The following is a 27,001-nucleotide window of genomic DNA, read 5'->3' as shown; positions in this document are numbered from 1 at the left end:
ATATTTGGAACAATGTCAGTAACCAAACAGATCTCATTCCACATTTACTGCCATATTATACAGTATCTTCCTTTGTGTTCAGCAGAACAAGGACATTTATACACGTTTGGAGCAAATGTTGGCAGATCTTTCTTTTTTGGGTGAACTATACCTTTAAATATTTGACGATAGATGTCCTGAGCGAACTTATAGTCGTGTTTTACAGATAAATCTTGTTATATGTAACAGTTTTTTTCATATCATGCAAAAGGAGTAACATCTTAAAATGCCCAGACATGTTGGTCAATGGCTCATACATTTCAGGATGAAGTAGCAAAAGAAAATCGATCAAATATCAGTCCAAGCAGCTTTAAGCAAGAGACAAATTGGCTTAACGTCTCTTTATTAACCATTTGTCCAATTCAAGTTTGACAAACATTACAACCAAATTTACTCGAGTGGTTTTCTCTAACACATTCAAATATTTAGTACATCGGGCAACTGCTGTCATCATACACACACAAATACAAACACTTTCACACATTGCACACTCTCAAACTTTTCCTTTTCTCCCAAGAAGCAAATTAAATTAATAAAATACATTTAAAACTTTTAAAGATCATGCACTAATTATAGAAATACAACAAAGAAATTAAAAATCACATGAGCTCCCATTAACAAAAGCACATACAGCCAAAAAGTGCTGTGAATAAATACACACGATAGTGATGTAAGACTGTCAGGACACGGCACGCAGGTGAGCTTTCCTGTGAGAATAAGAGTAACGTTACATTCATTAGATTGCATTGTTGTATGAGGTGTTTCTATGGCCGTGCAAGCGTTGATTTTATAATAATCATAATATTATTATAATTATAGGTAATAACACATGTATGTGAATCCTGTGCTAGGCAACCATTGATATTTATGAATCGTTTCAAGACTTTCCTACAGTAGCACACTACTGTACGTTTTAAATGTGAGACCATTTAGCACATAAAAAAAGTAAAATTTAAGGATTATTATTTTAATCCAGATTATAAGGACCATCAAATGTGCCTGTTTTATGTTAACAGTTTTTAAATTCTGTCATCCTTAATTCACCCTCATGTCATTCAAAACCTGTATAAGACCGAATGTGGCTTTCTTCGGTGGAACACAAAAGAAGATATTACAAGAAATGTCAATGGAGTTCAATGTTGTTTGGTTACCAACGTTCTTTCAAATATCTTCTTTTGTGTTCTTCAGAAGAAAAAAGTCAAAGTTTGGAACGACATGAGGTGCACGATAAAGCATTTTCGAATGTGTTCCATATTGATATCTATTTTGTGTTACCATGCTACAACATGTAAAGCATCTATATGTGACTAGTTCTAAAACAGGACTTTCTCAATGATGTTTCTAGGTGCATAAAGCTGGTCATTAAAATTAAGGTACATTTTGTGAACAGATCAGATCAAACAGAAGTCTACAGATTAGGTGCGTAGGCAAACACGAGTGATGTATAATACAGGCCAACAAACGGTGAGGTTTGGTTTATTTAAGTTCAGATAGAGCATTAGGCTAAAGTAAACCTGGTATGATTTCAGGTAAGACAGTCTTGGTGGCTAAACTCAGAATCAGAATTGGGGTCCGGGAGGGCACGGTTATCCTGGAGATCGGGTTCAAGATCTGGGTCGTTTTCATCATTGCTTTCCGCACTGTAGTCAACTTCTTCCAGGAATGCTGGCTCATCCTCTTCCAACACATATGTGCTGGGACTGCAGAAAACATACGTGATGGGTGGTTATTAGAACCAAGAGAGAGATTTAAGGTGAAATCTATCTTAAATAGCACTAAAAATGATCAAGATTTCAAGATAATGCTTTTAAAGATAATTTGACAGAGTGAACACTAGGTGAAATCATAAGTTGGATCCCTTGGAAAAGTAATACACCTGTCCTTAACAAACCTCATAAATTCACGTATCATTAATGTCCAAAGCAGTGCAGGACAGTTGCCAAAGTTCATTACTTAAGAATCAGAGGTTTGTTGAGCAATAATAAATAACCCATCAATTTAGAAATACCAGTTAAGGACTCCTGCAGGTTAGCGGTCAAAAGCCTTGTGTTGGCAGATGAGACATTTTTCTGCATCACTCTCTCTCTCTCCTAACACAATAACCTTACAACGAGTGATGATGGTTTTATGGCTCTCTTGTTAAGCAGTTAAATTGTTTAATGTGTGGTCTGGTGGTTTGGCTGGTTTTAGTGGGTTTTTAATGGTTTTAATGGTGTGAGGGGGAAGAAACTGGATCCGAGCGAGACGGGCGGAGAGGAGGGGGAAGGCTCAAAGTGGATTAGCGGGCGTTTTGATCAGGTGATTAGATGACTATAATGAGCAGAGTGCTTCTTTCTTTTTTCGCTCAAGTGCGTCGAACCCCATGTGACTGAAATCTCTTCAAGTGGAGCCGGCCATTAGAAGAGGGCTGCAAGACTGTGTGTGTGCGTGTGTGCACACGCATATTGTTATCCATTACAGAAATACATAAATTGGGAGGGGCTGAAGATTGTCCCAAGAAGCTTCTAGACGCTAGAAGCATCTGACATCATGGACATCTTGGCTATTATTGTTCTGACCATTGGACTTCAAGCTGCTTAATGTTTGTATTGAAATGTGATATCCGAGCTGTTGCATTTGTAACCCCCTTACATTTTTCACAGTATATTTGTTTACTGTTTGATACATTATCAGAATTCCCCTATAGACGGTGACGCATGGTCATATTGTGGGCAGGCAGAACTGCCCTATCAACACTTACAAGTAAACAGGGTAGCTGTGTCTTTGGATAAAAAGCACAAAAACGCTCAATTGATTTCAATGGTTTATGATCTATGTGGCCATTCTGGCTGTTTCTGATCTTGTGTCCTCTTGTTCTCGCTCTACATCATCATCAACTGTCAAAGCCTGGTTCCAATAGTCAAGAACACGAGTACAGAGAATGCAATGAAATGTGTTCCTGATATCAAGGATGCATCGAATGCAGACTTGTGCATCCAAAACCCGCTTGAGGTCGCAGAAGTCACTGCAGCGCGTCCATCCGAGTTCATTCTTTGTGTTCTTGGAATTGAGAAACGGCCTCTGTCTCCAGATACCAGTTGTACATAGTTAGACTTGGAAAATTATACATTGTCGTAAGTAATTGTGAAAACTCCTTGTTAACTGGCAATGGATTAGGCTTTATTGTTCTTGGTTAAGAATTGTGAAGAGATTTATAAACCCGCCGCTCCCCCATTAACTTGTATGCTGCATGACAGTCTTGCCCTCACCAATATGGCTGCCATACTGACGTACAATTTAGCGGCATTTGCAGTGTCGATTCTAATCTATGGCACACTGTGACCAACAGATTTTGTATGAAAGTTCATTTCTAAAATGGCTGCTCTATAATAAGTAATTGGAACAAGTATTTGTTTTTATGTGGATGGAGTTCTATGCAGAGTTAAAAGATGACATTTTTTGAAGTATTATGGTATTATAATGCCCTGTTTTTATAAACAGAGATGAAGAAAGATGATAGATTTACTTATTGTAAATTTAATTGAATGTACTTTCTATGTATGAAAAAAGTGATTTGCATTTGAAAGTATTTTGAAATTGCAGAGGATTCAATTTGTATTAAATTTATATCTATTTGTACCAAACGTCAGTCTGAAGCAGCATTTCTTATAAGACTAAAAAAAGTATGATCATATAAGCTTGGTTCTGACAAAACTACACTGGTTGCCCATAAAGCAATAGTAGAAACTTGAAAATCCTGTTTATTACATGTAAAAGTTAGCTTGTACAAACAGTATTAGCTTGTCGAGGTGCATTAGTGTTGTGTTAACGTGTCAGCGGAGAACTAAATCTCCAGGTTGAGTCAGATTTCTCCCAAAGTTGTGTCCTATTTATTTACATCATTGGAATTTTGTCTAAATTTAAATGACTTTTTCATACAATTTTCTGTCAGGAGCACTGTTGTCAGATATTTAAACAATAGCGATATTTAAGGTTGGCGGATTGAAAGGGTTCTGGACAAACTCTCCGCCTATCCATGCAGCCTTGCATTGACAGAGCAGGAGCACAGAAATACATGTACCCCTCTGGGGAACCTGAACAGTTCATGATGCGTAACAAGATAAAATAATCTCACAGATACAGTCAGATATGGTGGAGATGGGGATGGAGGTGGGATTTGAGTGCGGCACGATTAAGCAGCTGATAAGGAGCAAGAATGGCAACTTAAATAGGACGCATGTTGTATGACCATTGGTTAATGTTGATCAGCTGCACCTGACGTGTAATCGGGTGATGCAAGTTTGCCTCACTTGACCTGCCAGAACTGACGCTACACTTGATTTTAGAGCTGTATTGTTCTTGTTTTTTCCTGTACAGCTACTTTGATACAATGCAAATTGTAAAAAAAATCTTGTCTTGGCATTCATATAGTATAGTATAAATATAATGCAATCAGCAGGTAAATTTACATCAACTTTTTAAAGGTCCAGTGTGTCATTTTTGGGATGATCTATTGATAGAAATGCAATATAATATCATAGCTATGTCTTCAGAGGTTTATACAAACTTACACCATTTTACTACCTTAGAATGAGCCAATTCTATCTACATACACCCCTTTGCTTGTAATTCGCCATGTTCTTCTGTATTGTGAATTTCTCATATAAATGTGTTTAGTGACAAAAATGGTGATGCAGAGCAGACATTGAAGTTTGACCTGAACCGGATTGCATGGAAGAATTTCTCATTTACAGCTAAGCTGTTGCTTCCTACACATTCACTAGCCGGGTAATAGTGCGAAAAAGGCCCTAACATTGTACATTCATTTTATCTCACACCACATCATAAAGAGTATTTATACCATATAGGCATAGCATGTGTGCACTGTAAATGTGATACCTGGTGATGTTTGGAATGTTGCGTGTTTCAATCAGGTCATTCTCCACGTCCAGCAGATGGGAGTTGTGTTTGTGATGCTCTAAAGGGGATGTAAAGTGTCTCAGTCTGAACAGACCCAAACAAAACTGAGCACCCATCTCCTCCAGTTCTCGTGTCCCAATCTGGAGACCCTACAAACACATATACAGAGGGACATTTTTGTTATTTTGGACCTAATTGATACAAGTGTTGTTATTGTAAATCCCTGAATGCTACATTTTAAAAAGAAAAATTATTATAAAACATTTTTGGCAAACAAAAACAGATCAATAAACTAAAACAATAAAGCTTAAAAATGTAAAAAAAAACGACATGATACAATAAACAAATACAATAACAAACACATGGCAAAAGTAAAGCATCTTTGCTTGGCACTTAAGTACTAAAGAAAAGATAAAAAATAATGGGTAGGATGGGGAATAAGATTAGGAAATGTTGCAAAGTGGATTTAAATTTGCATTGATGTTGAGAGCACCGTCAACAAGACCATATTACTCCACATTTAATGACTCTTAATAGGTTGCTAGGGCAGTTTGTTTTTAAATCCCTGAATGGTTTGGCGCCTTCTTATTTGTCAGAACTGTTAAACTTGAATAAGCCAGTCAGATATTTCTATTACAAAACTGCAGTCAAGAGATGATCATACCTTTGCAGTTGCTGCTAGGCTATGGCAGGGGTTTTTCCAGTATCTCAGAGATCTTTACATTTTACAGTTTAAATCAGGTTAGAGTCACACCTTTTAACTCTGTCAATGAAGTCATTCTGATCATCGCAAATGAGCGTACTACCGAAAACTGGGCCTACGGTCGTGTCCACGCATTTATCAAAATGGACGTGAGTGGTTGTTACGATTAAATCTCGCGACAGGTCTCAACTCTTGTACGCAAGTTTTGAGATAGGGTCCGTGTTTGCTGTACCCTTTTTATAACTGATAAGGACTAATGACAAAAAGAAAGATAGATTACGTTTTTTTTTGTTTATTATGACAATGTAAAAATAGATTCCAATGCGTGTTCTTAACTTCATGATATTTATAAAGTATTTTCTTTTCTAGCCTAAATATATGATCATTTAAAGGTTAACGGGTGCTTTGGTGTACAACTTTTAATGAAATTTTAGGCTAAGATAATTTACGACAGTTAAAAAGCACAGTTAAAAGTAAAACATTTTAAAAACTACAATAGGCCTCATCAATATATTTATAAGCAATGGGTTACTTTTCCTATTTTCAAGATGATCGCATCTTTGTTTGAGAAATATACATTCTAATGAAAAACGACAAAACGCATGATTTAATGTTTTTTTATTTGTGCGATGTTCTCGTGGGAGTTTAAGACAGGGTCGCAGTAAAAGATTGCCTGGCTTTGTGTGGCATGCTCCAGGACCACGGCCCCCCTGGTTCTTGCCTGAGACTGACAGGTCTGAAAGAGAAAAATAAATAAATGAAGCAAACATAAACTGTGTGTGCTTGATTTAAGCAGCATGAAATGCAAGATTAGCATTAGATCCCGTTTAGAAACATGCATCTATCTCCTCCACCACAGACCATTTTCTCTTCACCTAAATTCTTTTTTTAATAAAAAACATTTAATACACATTTGATTGCGTCCCAAAAATGACCAGTTCAGCTTAATTTACACCTCAATTCGTTTTTATATGAACACATTACTGTAACTCAAACAAGGTTCTTTAAGACTGAAGTCAGATTCATTTTTTTAAAACTTAAATGCATTATACAACCAAAGTGATTTAAAGCAACTACAATACTTTCAGTGTAAAAACTGTCAAACAATAATAATAAATTATTAATTTTTACAAAATATAAATATCCAGTAAATATCCAATAAAAATTACAAACCTCAGCTGGAGTTCGGTGCGCTGTTGACCGCAGCACTGATGTCTTTACAAACTGTCTTTCACTTCTTCTGATTTCGCTTTTCAAGGTTAAGGTTTACATATCTAAATCGTAAAAGTTCCTCGTTTTGGCCGTATTGCGTTTCTCCGTGTCGCACAATCTAGGGGCGATGCGTCTACAGTGACCCTGAATTTATAGGGGGACGATTTCGATTTCAGCCGCGCATTCGCAGATGCATTTCTATACACAGAATTCAGTGGTCTTGCACAAATCCTATTAGACCCTCCTCAGCTACACACTGAAGAAAGTCAGAAAGAAGCCATGTTACTTTAACAGCTCACAGAGAAGCCATTATGTGTCCCAGAGACAGTGACTCACTATTCGAAATCTAGAGGCCTGGTGCCATCTACTGTTTAGATGCATCATGACAACATGTCTTATCTTCCCTGATATTTTTACACTTCATTGTCGGAGACATTTAGGCCTTTCAGGCCATTCCTTTTTATTTATTAGAAAAGTACTCACATTTCTGTAGAAATGACAGTATTATTGGCAGCAGTTTGCCAATAACTTGCTGTAGATTTACATTTATGTAATTTACTGCCACCAGTTTATTAACCAATTAACCATTAAACACTAACAAGTCTTGATCCTTACAAAAAAATATAAATAGCAGCCTCATGCAAAGCATTCTGGGAACCAAAATTATAAAAAAAAACAGAAAAAGGTTTTCTGGTTCCCAGAATGCTTTGCATGAGGCTGTTATTTCATCGTGTTTTTCTGTAACGATTAAGACTTCATGTTTAATGTTCATTTATCTTTGAACAAATTATTGCCAATAAATTAGATGGATAAAAATCTACAGTAAGTTACTGGCAACTAGCTGCATAACTGCGGCAAAAATGTTTTCAGCGTATGTGCAACCCATTACATTGAGTAAACAGGAGAAAGTGATAAGTTTTTTTCATTATAGACTAATCATTTCAGTGCAAAAGGAAGGAAAAATAGCCAACCAGTGCACAGCACTGTCAGATGGAGCTATACATTTCTATACAAATCCTTTTGGAAAAATTAACCACAAAACATACACTGTAATCTTTGTTTTCAGTGTGATTTTTGTCAGATTTCACTGCTTGATTTTATTGAGCCTTTGATTGACCAAATAATGTTATTTATGAAGATGAATAAGGTAGATAACAACCGTTACTTCAGGGGCTATTCATATTGGACCAGTGCAGCACATCAGCATATCAGATAGTTAAAGTGGAAGTCTTTAAAACCCAGCAGATCCCCATATTTCACTGTATGTATTTTGGTGACCCAATTAGTTTTGCTTTACAAAACAAAACATATTGGGACCCAGAAGAAGCCTAATACCAACTGCCTCAATCTTAAAGGGGAAATTCACCTAAAAATCGACTGTGTTTCTTTTATCACCCACATGGCGTTAAAAATGTTTAAAGAAGTTCCGGCGGCTTCGGAGCACAAATAAAGATATTTAGGTCACATCCCAGAGATTTCCAGACCTCCTCATCGACATCACAGTGTCAGTTTTTGCCAAGGTACTAAAGATATTGTTAAATTGGTCCATCCGCACATAGTGGCTCAGTTGATTTTTTTGGAGCGCCAAGAATGCTTTATGTGTGAAAAACAAACCAAAATACCAAATTTAATTGATATATTCTCCTCTGTCTTGTCAGGGTATGATGCGCGTTCACGAGAGCACTTGTTCTTCATCTTCTTCTTGGACGAGAGCACTTTGACGCATGCGTATTAGGTTTGTGCGCTGAACGCTGCATGTGGCTTGCCCATTTTGGATGCTCTTGTCCAAGAACAGGACGAAGAAGTGCTCTCGTGAACATGCGTCATTCACTGACAAGACACGAGTAGAATATATCGATTAAAGTCGGTATTTTGGTTTGTTTTCTTTTTTTGTGCTTCAAAAAAATCAACTGAGCCACTATGCACGGATGGACCCATTTAACAATGTCTTTAGTAACTTTTCTGGACGACAACAACTATAACCATGATGTATGTGAGGAGGCCTGGAAATCTCTCGGTTGTCATCTAAAATATCGTTATTTGTGCTCCGAAGACACCGGAATTTCCCTTAACATGTTTAACGTCATGTGGGTGAGTAAAAAATCACCCAAGGTTGATTTTTGGTTGAACTTCCCCTTAAATGTAGTTGTGATTGTCACAAGTACTCTACATACTTGTTCTGCGAGTATTGTAAATTTCGTGCACAAAGAAAAAGCCACCTTATATCCCTTACCTTGTATTTTCCCTGGTCACAACCACACAAGGTGCTCTCCATAGTGTAACTGCGCTGAACTCCGATCTCTCTCCAGACCACCACTCGTGCCGTGGCCTCTTTAGAGCGCTCCACTACAAAACTGCAGCTAGACAGGCTGAACACTGGAGCTATCTGAGAAAGCAACTTGGGCAGCGTCTAAAACACATGGAAGACAGTTTTAGAGGCAGATTCCACATTACACGAACTGTGAAACATTGTTCAACGGGACCGTTAAGGTGCCAATCAAATATTTAGTTATTAAACACACAGAAGTGTGCGACTGCGACTAACCCTGTATCCGAGGTCCTCGTGTAGATCAGAGGAGCTGGTGTTGACATTGGTCTGCCACACTGTCTCTTTGATACTGCAGCCATACATGAACACGTTCTTCTTCCGTGAATGGCCGTGATAATCGCAAAACACCTGAACACGCACAGTTGACACACAGTTAGCATGACATTTTACCACATTCTCTTGGATACGATATGATACCTACCAGTGGAGTTCTTGCTGTTGCTCTGAGGTACTGCAGGAGACTCTTGGCATGATAGATGGTGGGGTGCAGCTCTGCATTGGGGTTCTGCCACTGCCTGTTCAGATCTTCCCCACTCAGAGAGCAACGGTGACTATGAAGACAAGAGTAAAGTTCACCGGCGGATACAGATTGGGTGCAACAAGAGGCCATTCGAAGGATTTTTTTAGGACACATAACTGCTTAAAGGCATGGTTCACCCAAAAATGACAATTCTGTCATCATTTACATACCTTCAACCTGTTCCAAATCTTTATAAATGTATTTGTTCTGCTGAACACAAAGAAAGATATTTGGAAGTATGCTTGTAACCGACCCGATCTCTGCCCCCATTTACTGCCATAGTAGGGAAAATAAGTTCTATGGAAGTTAATGGGGATGAGATCTGGGCTGCGTAAGCCTACAGTACATTGTTTGTAGATCCATTGGTGTCCATGTTTCTAAGATCAACTTAAGGTTACGATGCTTTTGGGAAATGCAGCCCTGTTTGGTTACTGACATTCTCCCAAATATCTTCCTTTGTGTTTTAACTGTTGCAAATAAACATATATTTTTTTCACATAGACTATATTATATATAAACACTAATATATAAAGAGGTTTTTCAAATAGAAAATGTATGTTTATTTGCAACAGTTACGCTTCATGCTTAAGTTATGCCATTAAAACAGCGACATCTCTTGACGGACACCATGCTGCGTTGTCACAGGAACATGCCAGCTGAAGATATTGAGGAAATTACATCGCTCCCCTTGCCAAGTGCTCCCCTTTTCCAAACGTCTACATAATGGCACGCACATGCCCTGCTCGCTCCGAAGTCTAAACTCCAAGGGCTCTGCCCTTCGAAGGGAGTAGGGCATAGTAATGATCACTTCAAAGTGGAATTTCCCCTGGACGGTTCGGTACGAATACATGGTTGGCTTGAGCGGTCCAGAGCCGTTGAGAAAGAGAGTTGACTCCAATGGAACAGTTTTTGCACAGCAATGGCGGTTCATGGAGACTCTCAATAGTTCCCGGAAGCACTAGCAGCGCATGGACCTGCAGCAAAATAGACCGATTGTGACTAACATTTAACCCATTTAAAGACTTAAGTCGATAAATAAATAAAAAATGAAAGAAATGAAGCATTTACAGAGAAAACATAACTTCCTGGAACTATCTGAAGGCTCCATGAATCACGCGAAAATGTTGAACTTCCGTTGTCGAGACACTCTCTTTTAATGGTTCTGAAGCAGCCCAACTGTCAGTCTGCCGCCTACTTTTCTAGATCCAATCAATTTGCAGTGAAAAAAACAAACCACGCCCCCCACTGATTTTTTTCTCATATCACATATTGAATAACGCTTTATTTGGCAACGCATTTTCATATCATATATTTTTATGACTCGAAGTGATTTTGATGTTTGTTTACATACTTGCCATTGATGACTCCATCAGGGTTGAGCATGGGGATGATTTTGAAAATGTAGCTCTCTCTCAGACTCTGTGCTTCAGAACTGCGGCTCATAAGGAATTCCAGAGTGCCCTTCATCACCCAGCTGGCGTTTGTCTCACCGGGATGTACCCGGGCAGACAAAAACACCACTGGACGACTCCCTACACACACACACAAACATTAGGACGCAGTAGAATTTAATCAATAAAACCAAACTACATAGGAGGAAGGGTTTATGGCTCAGACTTCAGAGCTACAGATCATGAGATTTTCCCATGAGAACAAGTCAGACGCATGCTGTTTCTTACATGGTCAGAAATGGCCTTAGAGTTGCCAGAGTAATTTGTAACTGTGCCTGTGTGTAGTACGTACTGAACTGGCTGATGTGGTCGTTGCTGGACGACTCTGGCATGGCAGTGATAGTGAGCAGTGGACAGCTGTTTCCTCCCAGTGTTTGACACAGCTCATCCTCTCTATAGTAGATCTGAGCTGTACGTAGAGCTCTCAACTTTCGCAGGTGCATCTAAAGGACAACACCGTTTAAACTGAATGACTTTCAGATGTTACTTCAGTCGCCTTAATCTGCCAACGACTTGAATTTACAAGATGAGCAACAACGTTGTTATCAGTGTCACATTTGACATCAGTCTCTGTGACAGCATCTGAACAAAAACCTAATCACGTTGTTTGAATGTAACAACACCAACTCAATAAATAAATGAGTTACATGCTCTGATACCAAAAACGTTAACCTGAACACATTCTAGAATACACGGTTGTATGGCAGTTGTATGGTACCTTTAGTGTAGAAAAGGTATACGGGTAATGGTAAGCGAAGTAGCAGACATCATCTTTATGCTGAAAGGTCACAGTAAAGGTCATGGTGAAGTAAGATTTTCCCTTTTGACCTCCAGCCGCAATGGAGCTTCGTGAGAAATGGTTCCTAGGTACATTAATAGAAAGGCAAGCCAAAAGTAATGATGAACTTTTTCGATTTTAAAGATTTAATTCACAATAACTCAGCATAGTGAGGTCTGTCCTTACTTGTAGTAGCAGATATCCGATCCTGTTCTGGCCCAATGGGGGCTTCCACGGATGGCTTCCTGGACAGAGTACATGAGAACCTGCATACCTGTGAAACCAAAGGAAGACCAGAAAGAACAAATCACATCAATTAATATCTCAGAACCCGTCTGTTTATTTGAAGCTGGTTAGAGGTGAGTTGACTAAAATCAAACAAACGTTCCAGTCAGTATACTTAAAGTCTGATCCATACTCTCTGCAAAAGCTCAAATGCTTAGCTACCATGCTAAAAACTACATTTGTAATTAAGCAGCGCCGAGCCAGGCTCACGTGGAAACATAACCTTAAACATAACCATGCAACGGTATTTCATGCATTCTGACTTCTTTGCAATGTTAAACATGCTGGCTTCTAATCCTTAACATGGTCAACTTGTCAAAAAACGAGTTGGACCTATGACGTTGTATTTCTGTGCTCTCCCCCAGCGTTCGTATAGGTTCCGGAAAGTTTTCTCCGAACATGAAAATACGTTTCGTGTCTACACGGGATGCGGTGCGACAAGAGACAATAGAACGCATCCTTTCTACTTGTGCGACAATGAGTTAAGGTTAGTTAAACTCCTCAAAGCTAGCTTCCTGTCAGATCCTAAATAGACCCACCATAATTGAACTGGCTGTTGGACTTCTCACAGTTGATTATGTTGAATCGATAGCGAACACCTGGACGCATATTGCCCACTTCAAAATAGAACCACTGGTGATAGTGGTTACTATTGATATCGGAGTTCAGGATCAAGTCATACTCAAACCTTCAGATAGAAACAGATCGTGCATGATTATAATAGGATAATACTTAATATTACCAGAAGAAAGGTTCATATCAAATATGTTCAGCACATACTTTCTGACTTGTATTGCTTTCCGTAGGTTTCCGGACTCAAATTTCGAGTTAAATTTGAGAGATTCTCCGTTTTCAACAACTGGAGAACTGAAAGAGAAGAGGCATCCAGAAATGACCAGAGATTTGTAGCAGTGAAGTCTGCTTTTTCAATGACTATAGTTTGGGACTGTAGGTACTTTCCGGATTGGTATGTTTTAATTGAATGATTTTGAAACATCATGTCTACTGATAACAATCTAGCTATCTTGGAACCATCTAAGAACTAGTGGTAAAAAAAATTCAGTAAGTAAATAAATTCAAGTCTATCTAGCTCACTTAAACCGGTTCTAGATCATACATAATTGTTAGTATATTTTATTTTGTATATATTAATTTGATGAATTATTAATGTTATGTGCTACTTTTGTGTACTGGATGCTTATTTTTACAGTGTCTTGTTATACCTGTAGTAACAACAGAAAGTAATGCATCATTTCAAGCAACCAACACTAAACTACTAAGCATTTCTGCAACCAGTTTACTTAGCAAAATTGTGATCTTGCATGTCCTTTATTTCGTAACACAACCTACGTATGTTTAAAATGCACACTTACCTCTGATTGTCCAAGTCATATACGACTTTATCAAGAATGTCAATGGGATGAATAAGTCTCTCGATGTCCTGGAAGATCTTTGTTCTGTTGAAAAGCAAAGCTTTAAATGGCATAGTACATCCAATAATACAGTTCTGTAGTCATTGACTAGCTTGTGTCTTTTCCAAAAGTGACAACCACCTTTGGAAATGTTTGTATACAAGAACTTTATTGTCCAAACAATAAAAGCATTAGGGTAGTTCATACTTGCAATGTATATTCCTAGTGTTATGAAGTTGGCTGTGATGTTCCAAACTTTACCATAGAAAACAGATAAGGTTACAGAGAAAAGTATGTTTTTTAGCAAATGAAAGCAATCAAAAAGCAATCATATGACTTTAGAAGACTTGGAATACATAAATCATATGCTACTTTTGCATACTATCTTTTCCCAGAATTTACTTTTATTTAAGGATGGTATTTTGTGGTAACACCGTGTCTACAACGGACGTGTCAGGTGGGCGACATGACAACCTGCTTGTACTTAATAGGTTTGTCGCGCCATGCCGCATCCATGTGTGGAAATTTTTTTAAATTATAATGGTTTCTAATCCGTTTCTATTGTCTTTTGTGGTGTCGTGCCGGTGTAGACACTGTGTAAGAAAGGGTTATTCAACTTTTGTGTAATACCTTTGCACACCATAAACTCTCTCTACGATGGGCTCGCGGAGATGAAGTGCCACATGGCCGAAGTAATCTGGGTATGCCACCTCTGTGTAGGCGGGCACTGAGCGGGTACATGTAATCATCTCCAAGTAGAGGTCAGGGTCGTGCAGTGGCAGAACAGCGGCTGTATCTGGAACCTCAAGTACTGCCTGCTCCCCACTTTCCTCCTGATACCCATCGTCAGAACCTCCATCCAGGACCAGCCGGCTCAAACTACAGGCCAAATCAGGGGCCGATTTGCCCTCTGGGGTTTTTGAAATAGATATGCTGCCTTGCTCCAGGGGTGATTCTGGCGATTTTTGTGGCTGAACGTTTTCCAGTCGCTGCCGTTTTTTTGGAGACCCGACAGGGATGAGTGTGGTGGGAATGACGATAGGGCGATGTGAGTCTGAGTCAACAGCTTTGCAGCCTTTGAAATCATTATCCTGAGACAAAACAAATTTCATTTTTAGTAGTTGAACTTCTTAAAGCTTTCTAGAATGTCTTCCAGATTTAAGTTATTCATTAAGTCCATTTAAGTTTAAAAAACAATAACGTTGATAAAGATGCTGATAAATGTTGATAAAATAGAACAAAATGCTAGGTCGGAGTACTATTACAAGCCTCTGAATGCATACATTCAAATGTAAAAAACTAAATTGTGAAAAGAATAACGCCACAACTGTCCTCACCTTAAAATCCTCTGTGAATTCCACACAGAAACGCTCGTAGACTATCAACTCATCAAATGGCCGTGTTTGCATTTGTTTGGGCCGCAACTTGTTGATATCGGTCTCAATATCATCAATCTGCAGGAAAAACACCATTACAAAATAATTGCACAAAACTTTATTTGTTGTTCTGTTCTAAAATTCGGAACTTCATTTAGTACTGTGAGCAAGAATGTGTGGTTATAAAAGGATCGACAAGACATGTTTAATATTTACATTTAGCAGATGCTTTTATCCAAACAATAACCCATATAATATACCGTACATTTATGTATCTTGCAGATGTTTTTTTCCAAAGTGACTTACATTTATGTAAGGTGTGCAGTACCTGGACCAATGTATTAAAGGTTTTGAAGGCTATGTAATGACATTAGGAAAAGTTATATGTAATGTTTATATGTTGTTACACTGTCCTTAAATTTAAAGTAACTGCACGGAATTACACTCTTGACCCTCTAAATCTAAATCCACCCAGTTCAACATGCATGTGCACAATAATTGTCTCAAATCCTTTTTCTTATGCAAATACATAATATTTTAATGACATCATCAAATGTATAATGTACTTTTGTCACTTACTCGTTCTTTATGTTTTTTCTTAATTTAAATAACAGGTACTATCGAAAGAATGAATCAAATGTAAATGGGAATCCACAGTAAATCGAGACAATGTTTGATTTTATCATCTTAAAGAGTTGTCCCTGAAAGTGCTGTTACTCCCTGTACACTTTAAGAAGACTACAGTTCCCAGAATCCTTTGCACTTCCGTCAGCCATATTTGATTATCTTCTGGTCCTGATCTTTCTTACAAAATAATGACATACACGAAAAATTCAGTCAGGCTTTAGAGCGCATCATTGTACTGAAACTGTGCTTATTAAAATTACAAACGACCTGCATATAGCATCAGATAAAGGTAACATCTAACTCCTAGTCCTGCTTCACCTTAGTGCTGCATTCAATACTAGACCATAACATACTACTAGAGCACTTGTATTAAGGGACACGTACAGCAATGGTTAAGATCTTACTTATCAGACAGACATCAATTTGTCCATTTAAATGAGGAATTATCAAATCTAACACAAGTAAATTATGGATTACCTCAGGGATCAGTTCTTGGACCTGTGCTGTTCTTCACATACATTGAAGTGCATCGAAGATATAAAACATTGGATGACTTGTAATTTCCTTCTTTTAAATTCTAATAAAACAGAAATATTACTTATCGGACCAAAGATACGTAAATCGAATATTTGCTGTATTGCGAATATTAAACCTGCAAGTTGAAGGATGTTTTGTTACTCCAACAAATACAGTAAAAGATCTAGGCGTTATATTAAGACAGCAACCTGTGATTTCGAAACCACATCTCAAATGTCACAAAAACAGGCTTTTTCCATCTAAGAAATGTTGCCAAATTACAAAATATTCCAGGTCTAGAAAATACGATCACATAACCCCAATCCTTCGCTGGCTACCCATTAAGTATCGTATTGACTTAAAAGTTATTTTAATCACTTATAAAGCCTTAAACCAGTGGTCTCCAACGTGGTGCCCGTGGGAGCCCGCATGAACTCTGTAAGGTTCCCGCTAAACACAGGGCTCACCAATAATAAATCTGTGACTATATCGATCAGCCAAGTGCTACATCGTCATGAAAGTTTTCTTCTAAGCAAGTGTTATAAGCTTTAATATATTCTTTAATATAAGAAAACTGAATTTTGTTCTGTGAGCGTAAAAATAAGGCATCACTTGTTTAAAGTTTGTTATTAACCCTCTACAGGATTTTAGATATTTTGGTAGCCCTCGCTAACAAAAAGGTTGGAGACCCCTGCCTTAAACGGTTTAGCCCCTACCTACATAACAGAGCTTCTTTCTAAATACAACCCATCACACTCTCTAAGATCTCAAAACTCAGGACTTTTGATAACACCTAGAGTTCCACCAAAGGAGGTCGAGCTTTCTCATACGTAGCACCTAAACTATATCCTTCCCGACACACTCAGCAAATTTAAATCAGGATTAAAGACACATCTTTTCAGCCAAGCATTCACTTAATGCTAAATATGCTAAATACACCACCGGGAGACTGCATTTATTAGATTTTATTTACTAGAATAATTTAACTTGTTGTATAAACAGCATGTACTGTGTTTTACCTTTAAAGTTTTTTTATTGGTTTCTTATTTTCCCCTGTAAAGCTGCTTTGGAACAATGCACAATGTGAAAAGCACTATATAAATAAAATTGAATTGAATTTCAAGATTGGATAAATGTGTGAAACTCATTAAAGAAACAGATTATTTTAAAATATCACTACAATCCAATGATGTCTTATCTTTTCTAAGGGGTACCAACAAATGTGTTCAGGCCATATTTAGCATATTTTTGTAGAATAAGCAATAATTTCCACAGCTTTTTTGCTTTGTTTTATGACATACCAAAGGCATGCAGTTTACATGATGCAATAGCTTTTAATTGACTCACTCTTCAGGAGGAATGAAGCATTATTTCAATGAGCTGTAAGGGTACCAACAAGTCATGGGTTCGATCCTCAGGGAACACAAACACTAATTCAATTTGTATAGACTACAAACACAGTTGCTTTGGATAAAAGCATTTGCTCAATGAACACATGCCAATGTCAAAATATATCAAATTAATAAGCTCTCCAGATATCAGTGTTAGTTACTCAAAGGTCCATATATGGGCCAGCCATTAGGATAGATATGTTGATGGTTGTACCTGGCTTTTGTGCCCGGTTTCTTCCTCCTCATTTTCTGTGTCAATCTCAGTGGTTTCATTCTCATCGCTCTCATCAACGACATCATCCACTAACATGAAAGCACAGAAATGCATATTCAAAGTTTTCTCACATACAACAGCAATGTACAATTACTTTCTTATCAATAGCAATACTTCATGAACATTACGCATGTTTTACCTTCTGGGGGTTGGCTGTACAGCAGTGCCACCGGTCCTCCAGCTGGTATGTGTGGTAGCGGGTGTTGATATACACTCTTAATTGTAGGCAGTGGTAGGCGATTCTTTGGAAAGCATTTCCTCATAATCAGGCTGGATGCATTGACCAATGGATCCAGTGTCCGGACAGGCAGGCATTCCTAATCAGATCACATTTATTTTTAAATTTACTAGCCCAAACTGTAGCAAAGCGATTTGGCACGTTAATAAATAAAGTTGTAACACTCATACAGTGGATGTGTTGTAAAGGATCCTCATCCCGTTTGCATCAATGAACGCCTTTCTCCCAAGCTTAATGGCTGTAAGGTTTTTGATGCACCCTAAAATGCTTTTGCGAATGATCAAGTGGCAGTGGCGAATGTCGTTGCGATGCCAGTCTTGGTAGAAGGCAAGTAGAGTGGGCAGATAACCTCTGTCCACTGTCCGCCGGGCATTCATTTCTAGAGAGCACACATACAAGAAATATTGTATGTTCCACTCCTCGAATCGGATGTTCCAAGAGTTCTGTGATGTTATATTGGTTTAGCTGTATAGACAATATACTGTAACACAGTGACCTATGGTACAATACTAAAACCTTTGTCAGATCAATGTGAATTAGCCTTAAAATATTCAGAACTTCAAAAGATTTAGGGTGATTCTTATTAAACATGTACAAATTGATTTAAAAACTTGTATTTTTCCATCAAGTAAATTATTAAAATAGATTTTATATGCAATCCACGTAAGGAGATATCTTACTGGACTTCAGTAACGCCGCCAGCGTATCCAAGGCCACCCTGTTTTAGAAAAGAGAAAACAAAACATGTTATTGAGCATCATCACACTTTGATTTTCATAGTATGAGGATCATTTTGTGATCTATATTCTATACCATTTAAAATTGCATTTAGATATAGTAGTAAACATGAACACACATACTTGAGCAGAGTGGTGCTCTTCTTGCTGTAAGGTCCAATAATTTCAAACATGAGATCCAAAGCGCCACTTTTACCCAGCGAAACAGCATTTACCACTATAGGTGAAAGAAGTAAGACCTGCATGTTTGAAACTTTAACTAGATGTACAACTTAAAGGATAGTTCACACAAAAAATTCAAATTGCATCATCAGGCTTTCCTTTGGCTCAGTGGTTAGACCATGCCACTAGCAACGCCAAGGTCAGGGTTCGATCCCAGTGGATTGCACATACTTAGCTACAATAGATAGTAAAATGCAATGTAAGGGCGTGTTCATACTCATACATACTATGTTCAATTTGTATATTGGTCCGGACCAAAAAATATATATATTCCTGGTTCGCTTCGCATTCACACTGGCATTTTAACAGCGAACCAAAGATACCGAACCTAAAAGCACATGGGTAAGGCCACAACCTGATTGGTCTTGGCTTCCGTGACATGTATCATGCGAAGGAACTCTGAACATACATAAAAATGATGCGTGCTGTCACAAAAGCGCTCGTTTCTGTGCTCATATTGTGGTATTTTTATCATATTCAAGCTCACCATGACCTCAAAAAATGTCAACATAAATCAAAACAGCGTCATGAATTCTTCCGCTGCTTGTACAAACAAAGATCTGCTGCTACAGAAGACAAATTGAATACGGTAGTCAATGCTGCCTTAGAACTGTTTGATTTCTCACATTATTGAAAGTATCTTCTTTTGTGTTTTACTGAACCAAGGTTTGGAATTTGATAGTGTGAAAATTTTTGGGTGTACTTTCCCAGAGTTTAATCTAGAAATAACCATCCGGTTTAGTCCAGTAACTAATAGTAATTAGTTAAAAACAGTAGTAAATAATATTATTAATATAAAAATATATTGAGGAACATATTGCACCAAAGGTAGATTCATATTACCAACCTCACTGGAGCTACGGTGTACAAACAAATGTACTTACTGTTGCCTGCGTAGACCCGCAGCACTTGAAGGCACGGCAACAACATTTTGCAGTTCTGCAGATTGCGTTTCACTAAATTAACAGTCACATTCAGAGCCCCGTTCAGACGTGCTTTAACACCAAACTTCCTGTCTGAGAAGGAAGTGATGTCAGTGTCACTGGCGATTGGGATTTCCAACAGCTTAGTTGAAATTTTCGACAACTTAACATTTCACATTAACACTCCAGTTAATATCCCAAGAAAATGTTTCGATTGTACCAAAGATCTTATATACTGGGCTTAGATTACCATGTCCAAACATACAGTAATGTAAATAAATGTGATGTCAGTCTTACCTTTAGGTCCGACCTTAACCAGCAGAAAGTGAATGTGCAGCATTAGTTCTTCATTCATAGGAAGGTCTTTGCTGGAGCTTACCAACAACTGTAACAGAATTGCTGTTCCTCCCTTAGACACAAACGCCCCAATCCTGCGGCCTCCACCTACCACAGTAAGGACAGGAGCAGATGTGACACAGCCTCTCTGTAATATAGTGTAGTGATCGAGAGCCGGTCGCTCGTCCTCTTATGCTACCAATCTCCTCCGCGATACGAGACGTGAGTGATTACAAGCGTCAGCTTTTCGCGCACTGGTCTCGTATCGCGGAGGAGATTGGTAGCATAAGAGGACGAGCGACCGGACCGTCAGGCAGAGAGGACCAGGCCTGGACTTTATGTAATAGTTTGTGTGTGTGTGTTTGACGGTTCCCGTCTCCTTCCTTCGCTTTTATTGAACATGTTACATATAGTATTAAACTCAGGCTGAAAACAAAAAATCATTATATATTAAAATGCCATCATTTTATCTTTATATATAGGACTCAACATGTTAACCCTACAAAAGTACATATATATCTTATTAAAGTAATTCAACTTCAGTGGATTAATAAATGTCTTAAGAAGCAAAACGATAGGTGTGTGAAAGAAAACAATATTTTCAGTTTATTTAGCAAAACTTAAAAGCACTAAATTCAAATATGGTGGCACATAAACAAATTCAGAATTCCTTGGTTCTTGTCTGTCTTGCGACTCAATATCAGACACGCGAAAACCAATGAGATTTGAACTTATCAACGTGGTCCTATATTTGAATTTAGCACTGATATGCATTGGCTTTGATTTTCATGAAGATGATAAAATGACAGCATTTTGGTGTTCTGTGGAAGGAAGTCTGTGATTTTAAAATAGATTTTTCATTAAAGTGGCACGTATAATTATTTAATAAATCAACAACAACAGACACAGAAAATAAACACATACCCACTGTCAGCAGTTCATTCAAAATATTGAGAATGTTTAGGGTGGTCTGCAAATCCCGTGTGTTCTGTGCAGAATAAAGTGGATTAGTTGTTGGAAAGCACTTAAACAGAATAACCTGAGCATAATGAATGTGATTGTGAGTGTAATATCATCTGCTCTGTATGCTAGCAGCAGACAAAATGGAGTCAAAGTTCGAGATCCAAGTCAAATCTTAAGTATTTAGTCACAAGTCACTCTCAAGGCACAAGGCTTTTTTGCAACACTTGTATTTGCTGACGTTTAGGTTAAAACCTGTCAAATTACAATTCGATTGTTTATAATTGTTTTGCCAATTGTGATGTATATTTGAGTGTAACAGCTTCTAGAATGAAAAACACGGAAAGCGGGGCTTGAATTCATGCTTTGGAAATCAATTGGATTGTTGTGAATTTGCCAAGAGTGTGAAAAAGAATAAATGCAAAAGGTTGCAAGAGCATACGGTGCTGAATAACAAAAAGTAAATTTTTTAAGTCGAGTTTTGCAAATAAAGTGTGACTCAACATCTCAAGCCTCCTGTTTCCATCCGTCTAGTACCTCTAGAGATGAGAGAATAACTTCCATCCCACTTGAGCCTTTAGAGACCATCTCCTTACGGGTCTTTTCTGAAAAGAAACAAAGAAATGTGTGAGGTAATACAACAGAAAGAAAGTTCTTGACTATTTCCAGATCATTCAATAAATCAAGCTGCTAAAAGGTTCACAGAAACTTTCTTTTACAAACCAATTTGCCCAGCAACCTGGGTGTAAATGCCTTGCTCCAAGCAAGACCAGTCAAAATTCCACCAGGCTTTTCTGTGGTTCAGTGGTTAGTGCATGGCGCTACCAATGCCAAGGGTTCGATCAGAAACAATGTAGGCCTATAGTTTAATGCAATGTAAGTTGCTTTACATAAGTGTCTGCAAAATGTATAAATGTAAATAAATAAGCTACTTTTATATTATTCAACATATTTTCTACCTATAAATGACTGTATAACCGGGCTGTACAAATAATTTAGCAATGTGTGCACCACTAATTTCAAGTCTTTAACGCTGATTTACAATATACGACATTGCCACTTTGGCAACAGTAACGTTTTACATTCACAGAGTTAAAAAGAACAAAAGGAGCGTCCTCCATCAACTCAACACATGTACAGTGATAGAATACTGCTTACCACTACACAAGCACTTTAAAACCCAATTATTAATAACACTTCAAGCATTGGAACCTAAAACAGTCAAAAACATCACAACTTTGCATGCAGGTTACGTTTCAAAGGCTACACCTTGTCAAGAACAAGTAGTTTGGGCAGTGTCAGATATCAGCGAGTTATGCTGGCTCATAAAGAGACACACAAGACAGAGCTGCCCCGTCCTCCCAAATAAACATATCGCAGTCTACAACAAGTACTTGCACATAAATAAAATGTGCTGTGCAAATGAAATACTGGTTACATGGCAGAAAGCGAGTGTGTACAAGCTACTGTGGTGCATGGTTTCCATTGCTTTTAACTCTGGACTGAACGCAGTTAACTGAAAAGACACGACCACAGATCAACTTGATAAAATGGGCCGAAGATCGACGAGTAGAAGATATTTTACATTTCATATAATTGGCATAGTACAATTGACATAGGCTACATTGTACAATTCCGTTTTCTTCATGAAGTTTGTTGCTGTTAATGGGCTTTGGAACTATGTGTATGTACTGTATTCATGAGCTTACACTTTGATTAAAGGAATGAAAAATGGGTTACATTTATGCATTTTGCATTCAAGGTTTTTATCCACAGCGACTTACTTTACATTGTACTACACTTTCCTTTTTTTAAGTATGCACAATCCCCTGGGATCAAACCCATGGCCTTGGCTTTACTAGCGCCATGCTCTAGCCACTGAGGCACACGAAAGAGTTAACAAAACAATAATATTGATTTATTCTAGAAGAACAGTAAAAATATATTTTTTTGGTATACATTTGGTTATAACGACTCATAAAGAAAAAAAAATGAAGGTTAAAAACACTTTTTAAGTACTTTAATAATGAAAAGTAAATAACATCTTAACATTGTTTTTAAACATTTTGCATTAGGGTTTAGCTTTAATGCAGAGTCATTTTTTATTATATTTATCATCTTACCCGGGCTGCCTGGGGACCAACACAAATTGTCTGTCCTCCTTCTGGCACGGCTTCTATAGTCCATCTTTGCAAACACTTTCAACCCACCTCTGTGTCTATTCTCATAACTTCAACATACTCCAGTGCTTCAACCATAGCACTGATAGTCAGGAAATTCTACACCAGTGTAATCATATTTCACATAGACATAGACCTCTCCCCCTGCCCAGGTGCTGTCAGACAAAACATACGCCTTCCGTGATAGATCCAAAATAAAAAAAGACAGTGACACATTAAAGGAATGGTTCACCTTTAAAATTACAATTCTGTCATAATTTACTCGCCCTGTTGTCATTCAAAACCTGTATGATGTTCTTTCTTCTACAAATCACAAAAGAAGATATTTAGAAAAACGTTGGTAACCAAAAAACCTTTGGTCCCCACTGACTTTTACTGTATGGACACAAAACTAGTGCAAGTCAATGGGGATTTTCTGTACCAACATTTTTCAAAATATCTTCTCAAGGTATACAGGTTCGTGATGACAGAATTTTCATTTTGAAGGTGAACTATCCCTTTAACACCAGATAAAACAAGAGTAAGATGCGATTACGAATTTGCAAAAGAGGAGTACGAAAAAAGAGAGGAAGGGGGTTGGCACAAGAGGGACCATTCGGGAACATGGGAGCATTCCTAAATTTTTCTTAGTTGATGAAGGCACAGTGCAGGGGTCCTGCTGTCTGCAGACAGTGTCGATGTTACACTTATGTGGTGTACGGTTACGGTCAGCAGGGGTCAGAAAGGGCAACCAAATGCTGGCTATCCCCCATCGTCACATTTCACAGTTCATCCAGGATCTCGGCATGCTTAGATATGACAACCTCGTGGTTGCATGGTTAGGCTTTTATTAATTTATTTCTTTTTAACGCCATTCAAGCATCTACGGCCATATTCGTGACGAGAAACCAGCTAATTCATACACAAGTCAGTGTTATGTTTTCAATATCCAATGCAAATTATGTTGCTCAACATCATTTTATTGCTTTATTCTCTTATTGCAACACTTTATTGGATTCTTCATTACTTCTGTAATGTGTGTTTCCAAATGAAATACAGCATTCCACAAGAAAAAAAATATAGACCTGAATGTGAGTCTCTCAGTGGATTGTGGAATGCTCTGCCACCCAGCAGCTACCTTGATGCCAACCGGCATTAAATTACTGTATAATAAATCAAAACACAACAACTAAATGAGCATTGGTTTACTTCAACCTGTAGCCTGTGCAACCTAGATGATTTCAGCTGAAATGTGTGATTGAAAACATTATATGATCAATACATGTCTCAAGAAAGTAAAAGGGATCCCTTTTAACTTCACGTCGACCCTATTGGTTTTATTGGGGAGGTACTCTAATCTCACTCTCCGTAGGACGTCTGCAAGTGCATTTTAATTTGTTTTGTGTACTGTTGCATCAACTCACCTTGAGTCTGGAGGATGTGAAGGATTTTGCCTGTGATCTGGCGGATGGCATCCGTATCGGACACTTTGGGCTCTTCGTTCAGTCTTTCCAGCTGACTCAGCAACATCAGCACCCGGGAAGCACTGGGAACACAGGAAACCATCACAGAAGCTAAACAACTGTCAAAGTCGTGCGTGTATGTGTGTAAGATAAAGACAGAACTAACCATTTTTCCATTGCCATTTTGGGTTTATTCATTCCTTTCACATTTACAGCTCAATCTGACAGCCAGGGGGAAACGAGGCAGGAATAATTTACAGAGATAATAATAGAAAAGTCACATTGGTGAGGGGTATGTACAGTATAATACACCTCAGCAGATTACTGCATACAATCCTGTAACGTTGCCTAAAGCACATGACAAAAAAAATAAGCAGCATTCCATAACACATCAATATCAAAAGTCTATGCCACATTGTTGTCATCAGGGCTAAAATATGTTTTGGACTATTATGAGACATGGCGTGAGTCAAGAAAAGGTCTTACAGTTGGAATCATTAACGTTAGATGGTTTAAAAAAGGTTGACCACAGTTATTCAGAGACAGATGAATTCGACCACCTTTAATTCATAAACTAACAGAAAACCTTCCAGTATTAAGAGTGTTCATGTTCATGTCAGATCCACCTGTCCTCCAGATGAAACACTACTGCTAGCACAGATCCGCTAAGGGGACAGGACAATTCTGACACTGACACAGCATAAACAAAGCAGCAAACACATGCGTTTCCTGACCTTTAAAACACGCGAGATATCCGCCATCGGAACTTCTTGCACCTGTCTCTGTTGGCAACACAGACACAAGCCCCCCAACGGTATTATTATTTACATGAACCCACAAGAGACTCGGAAGTGAGGGCGCGTCCCAGTAACGGAGAACTGGCGCACAATCTACGATTTATAATGCATTGTACACCAGAGTCTTTCGGAACGATGATCTACAGATCAGCGTTCCAATGTAGCTCCACCTCTTTCCGGTGTGACGTGAGTCGCCAACGCCAACAGAGTCCAAAGCAAATAGTTTTAAATAAATATACAAACAGATTCTTGTTGACAATATCATGTTTCCTTATAGGTCTGCGAGAAATAATATGGACGTAATATTGGATTCATATTTTCTCAGACAAAAAATTTTAGGTTCCCAGTTTATCCCAGAATTAAAGAAACACAACAATAAAATAAATAATATATAGTATTTTTCCTTCCGGAGAATTACTAAGGGTTAGATTTAATTTTGAATTCATTCATTTGGTTAAAGGAGAAAAAAGTTGTTGAACTTAACTTAAAATATATTTACTAAAATATATATTAAATATGGAAACTATGAAGAAGGAGGACAAAAAGATGTTTCTATAAATAATATGGCCTACTTCCTTTAGCCAAGAATTGTATTCATAAATGTAGATTTTTTTTAAACGCCCCCCTTGTTTATAGTATTTTAAAAGCTTTTTGCGACAATATGTTAAAACTTTGTTATTCCCCCTGCAATATCAGTTTTTTTTTGTTTGGATGTTTTATGCAGAAAGTTTATTTATTTGGAAATTTGTATTTTTTCTTATTATGTCTAAGCCCCTCTTAGAATTTATATTTTGAATGTTAATTGTATGCCATCTTGTTTGAAATAATTTCGTTGAAATCTATTTCTAACAAACACACCATTTAGGAAAATCAACGAGCATTTGACAAATTCACAGGCACGATCGCAAAAAAACAATGATGCCAGTGAATTTAGTTGATATACAAAATGTTACAAATTAAAACAAATGTTATGTTGATGTCTGTAAGATTTTGACATTGGTATCTTTCAGCAGAGCTCTGGGAGCAAGAGACACTGACACCAAAATGTGATGGTATCAAGTTCATTTATTTCTTCAAAGAGCACTTTACAAAGAAATGTCTTATACAAAGGGGCTTAATTAACCCCTAGGGGGATTTACCCATGTCCATTGCTCATTAGGGTGGGGAACTTAATGTTGATACACCTTCAGGTCCTACGTCCACTGGCCACAAGGGCGGAGACAAACAATCCAACAGTTGGCCCCATCAACCCCAAGTGGTTTCGCTTGTCCATTGGTCAGAATGTTGAGTAGTAGATCGGCCTTTCACAGCATACAAACAACAGCTTGAGTTATTTAAATCCTACAGTTAAAGA

At 37.9% G+C, this 27,001-nt stretch overlaps 1 protein-coding gene across 3 annotated transcripts; it reads right to left on the bottom strand.

Annotated features, from left to right (window-relative positions):
- Nucleotides 1-351: 351 nt before the first annotated feature.
- Nucleotides 352-25,766, bottom strand: agtpbp1 (ATP/GTP binding carboxypeptidase 1). 3 transcript variants are annotated; one of them, XM_079466717.1, is made up of 26 exons: nt 25,585-25,766; nt 25,017-25,071; nt 24,812-24,933; nt 21,766-21,833; nt 21,193-21,256; nt 20,230-20,376; nt 19,894-20,025; nt 18,911-19,004; nt 18,731-18,768; nt 18,221-18,429; nt 17,952-18,129; nt 17,753-17,841; nt 14,966-15,082; nt 14,259-14,719; nt 13,590-13,673; nt 12,997-13,083; nt 12,756-12,904; nt 12,118-12,205; nt 11,872-12,016; nt 11,446-11,596; nt 11,054-11,234; nt 9,604-9,733; nt 9,399-9,530; nt 9,087-9,263; nt 4,918-5,087; nt 352-1,739 (listed from the first exon to the last, which is right to left on the bottom strand). In XM_079466717.1, exons 2-26 carry the CDS (start codon nt 25,046-25,048, stop codon nt 1,565-1,567), a joined length of 3,420 nt encoding a protein of 1,139 aa, XP_079322843.1. In that variant the 5' UTR covers nt 25,049-25,071; nt 25,585-25,766; the 3' UTR covers nt 352-1,564. The 3 variants fall into 3 exon arrangements, with proteins under 3 accessions (XP_079322843.1, XP_079322845.1, XP_079322844.1); XM_079466718.1 differs by lacking the exons at nt 352-1,739; nt 4,918-5,087 and adding an exon at nt 6,169-6,377 and having other exon boundaries at nt 25,585-25,735; XM_079466719.1 differs by lacking the exons at nt 21,193-21,256; nt 21,766-21,833; nt 24,812-24,933; nt 25,017-25,071; nt 25,585-25,766 and having other exon boundaries at nt 19,894-20,021; nt 20,230-20,303.
- Between the last annotated feature and the right edge of the window lie 1,235 nt (nt 25,767-27,001).

This window comes from Barbatula barbatula (genome assembly GCF_947034865.1).
Source record: "Barbatula barbatula genome assembly, chromosome: 11".
NCBI classification, from domain to species: Eukaryota; Metazoa; Chordata; class Actinopteri; order Cypriniformes; family Nemacheilidae; genus Barbatula; species Barbatula barbatula.
This window is presented reverse-complemented; position numbering and strand designations above follow the sequence as displayed.

Excerpts from the sequence above, each read along its gene's own strand:
- agtpbp1 (XM_079466717.1), bottom strand. The coding sequence starts at position 25,048 with ATGAATAAACCCAAAATGGCAATGGAAAAATG. Across the intron at positions 20,026-20,229 it reads GGTTAAGGTCGGACCTAAAG|ACAGGAAGTTTGGTGTTAAA; the intron begins GTAAGACTGACA and ends CTTCCTTCTCAG. Across the intron at positions 12,206-12,755 it reads CAACAGCCAGTTCAATTATG|GTATGCAGGTTCTCATGTAC; the intron begins GTGGGTCTATTT and ends TTGGTTTCACAG.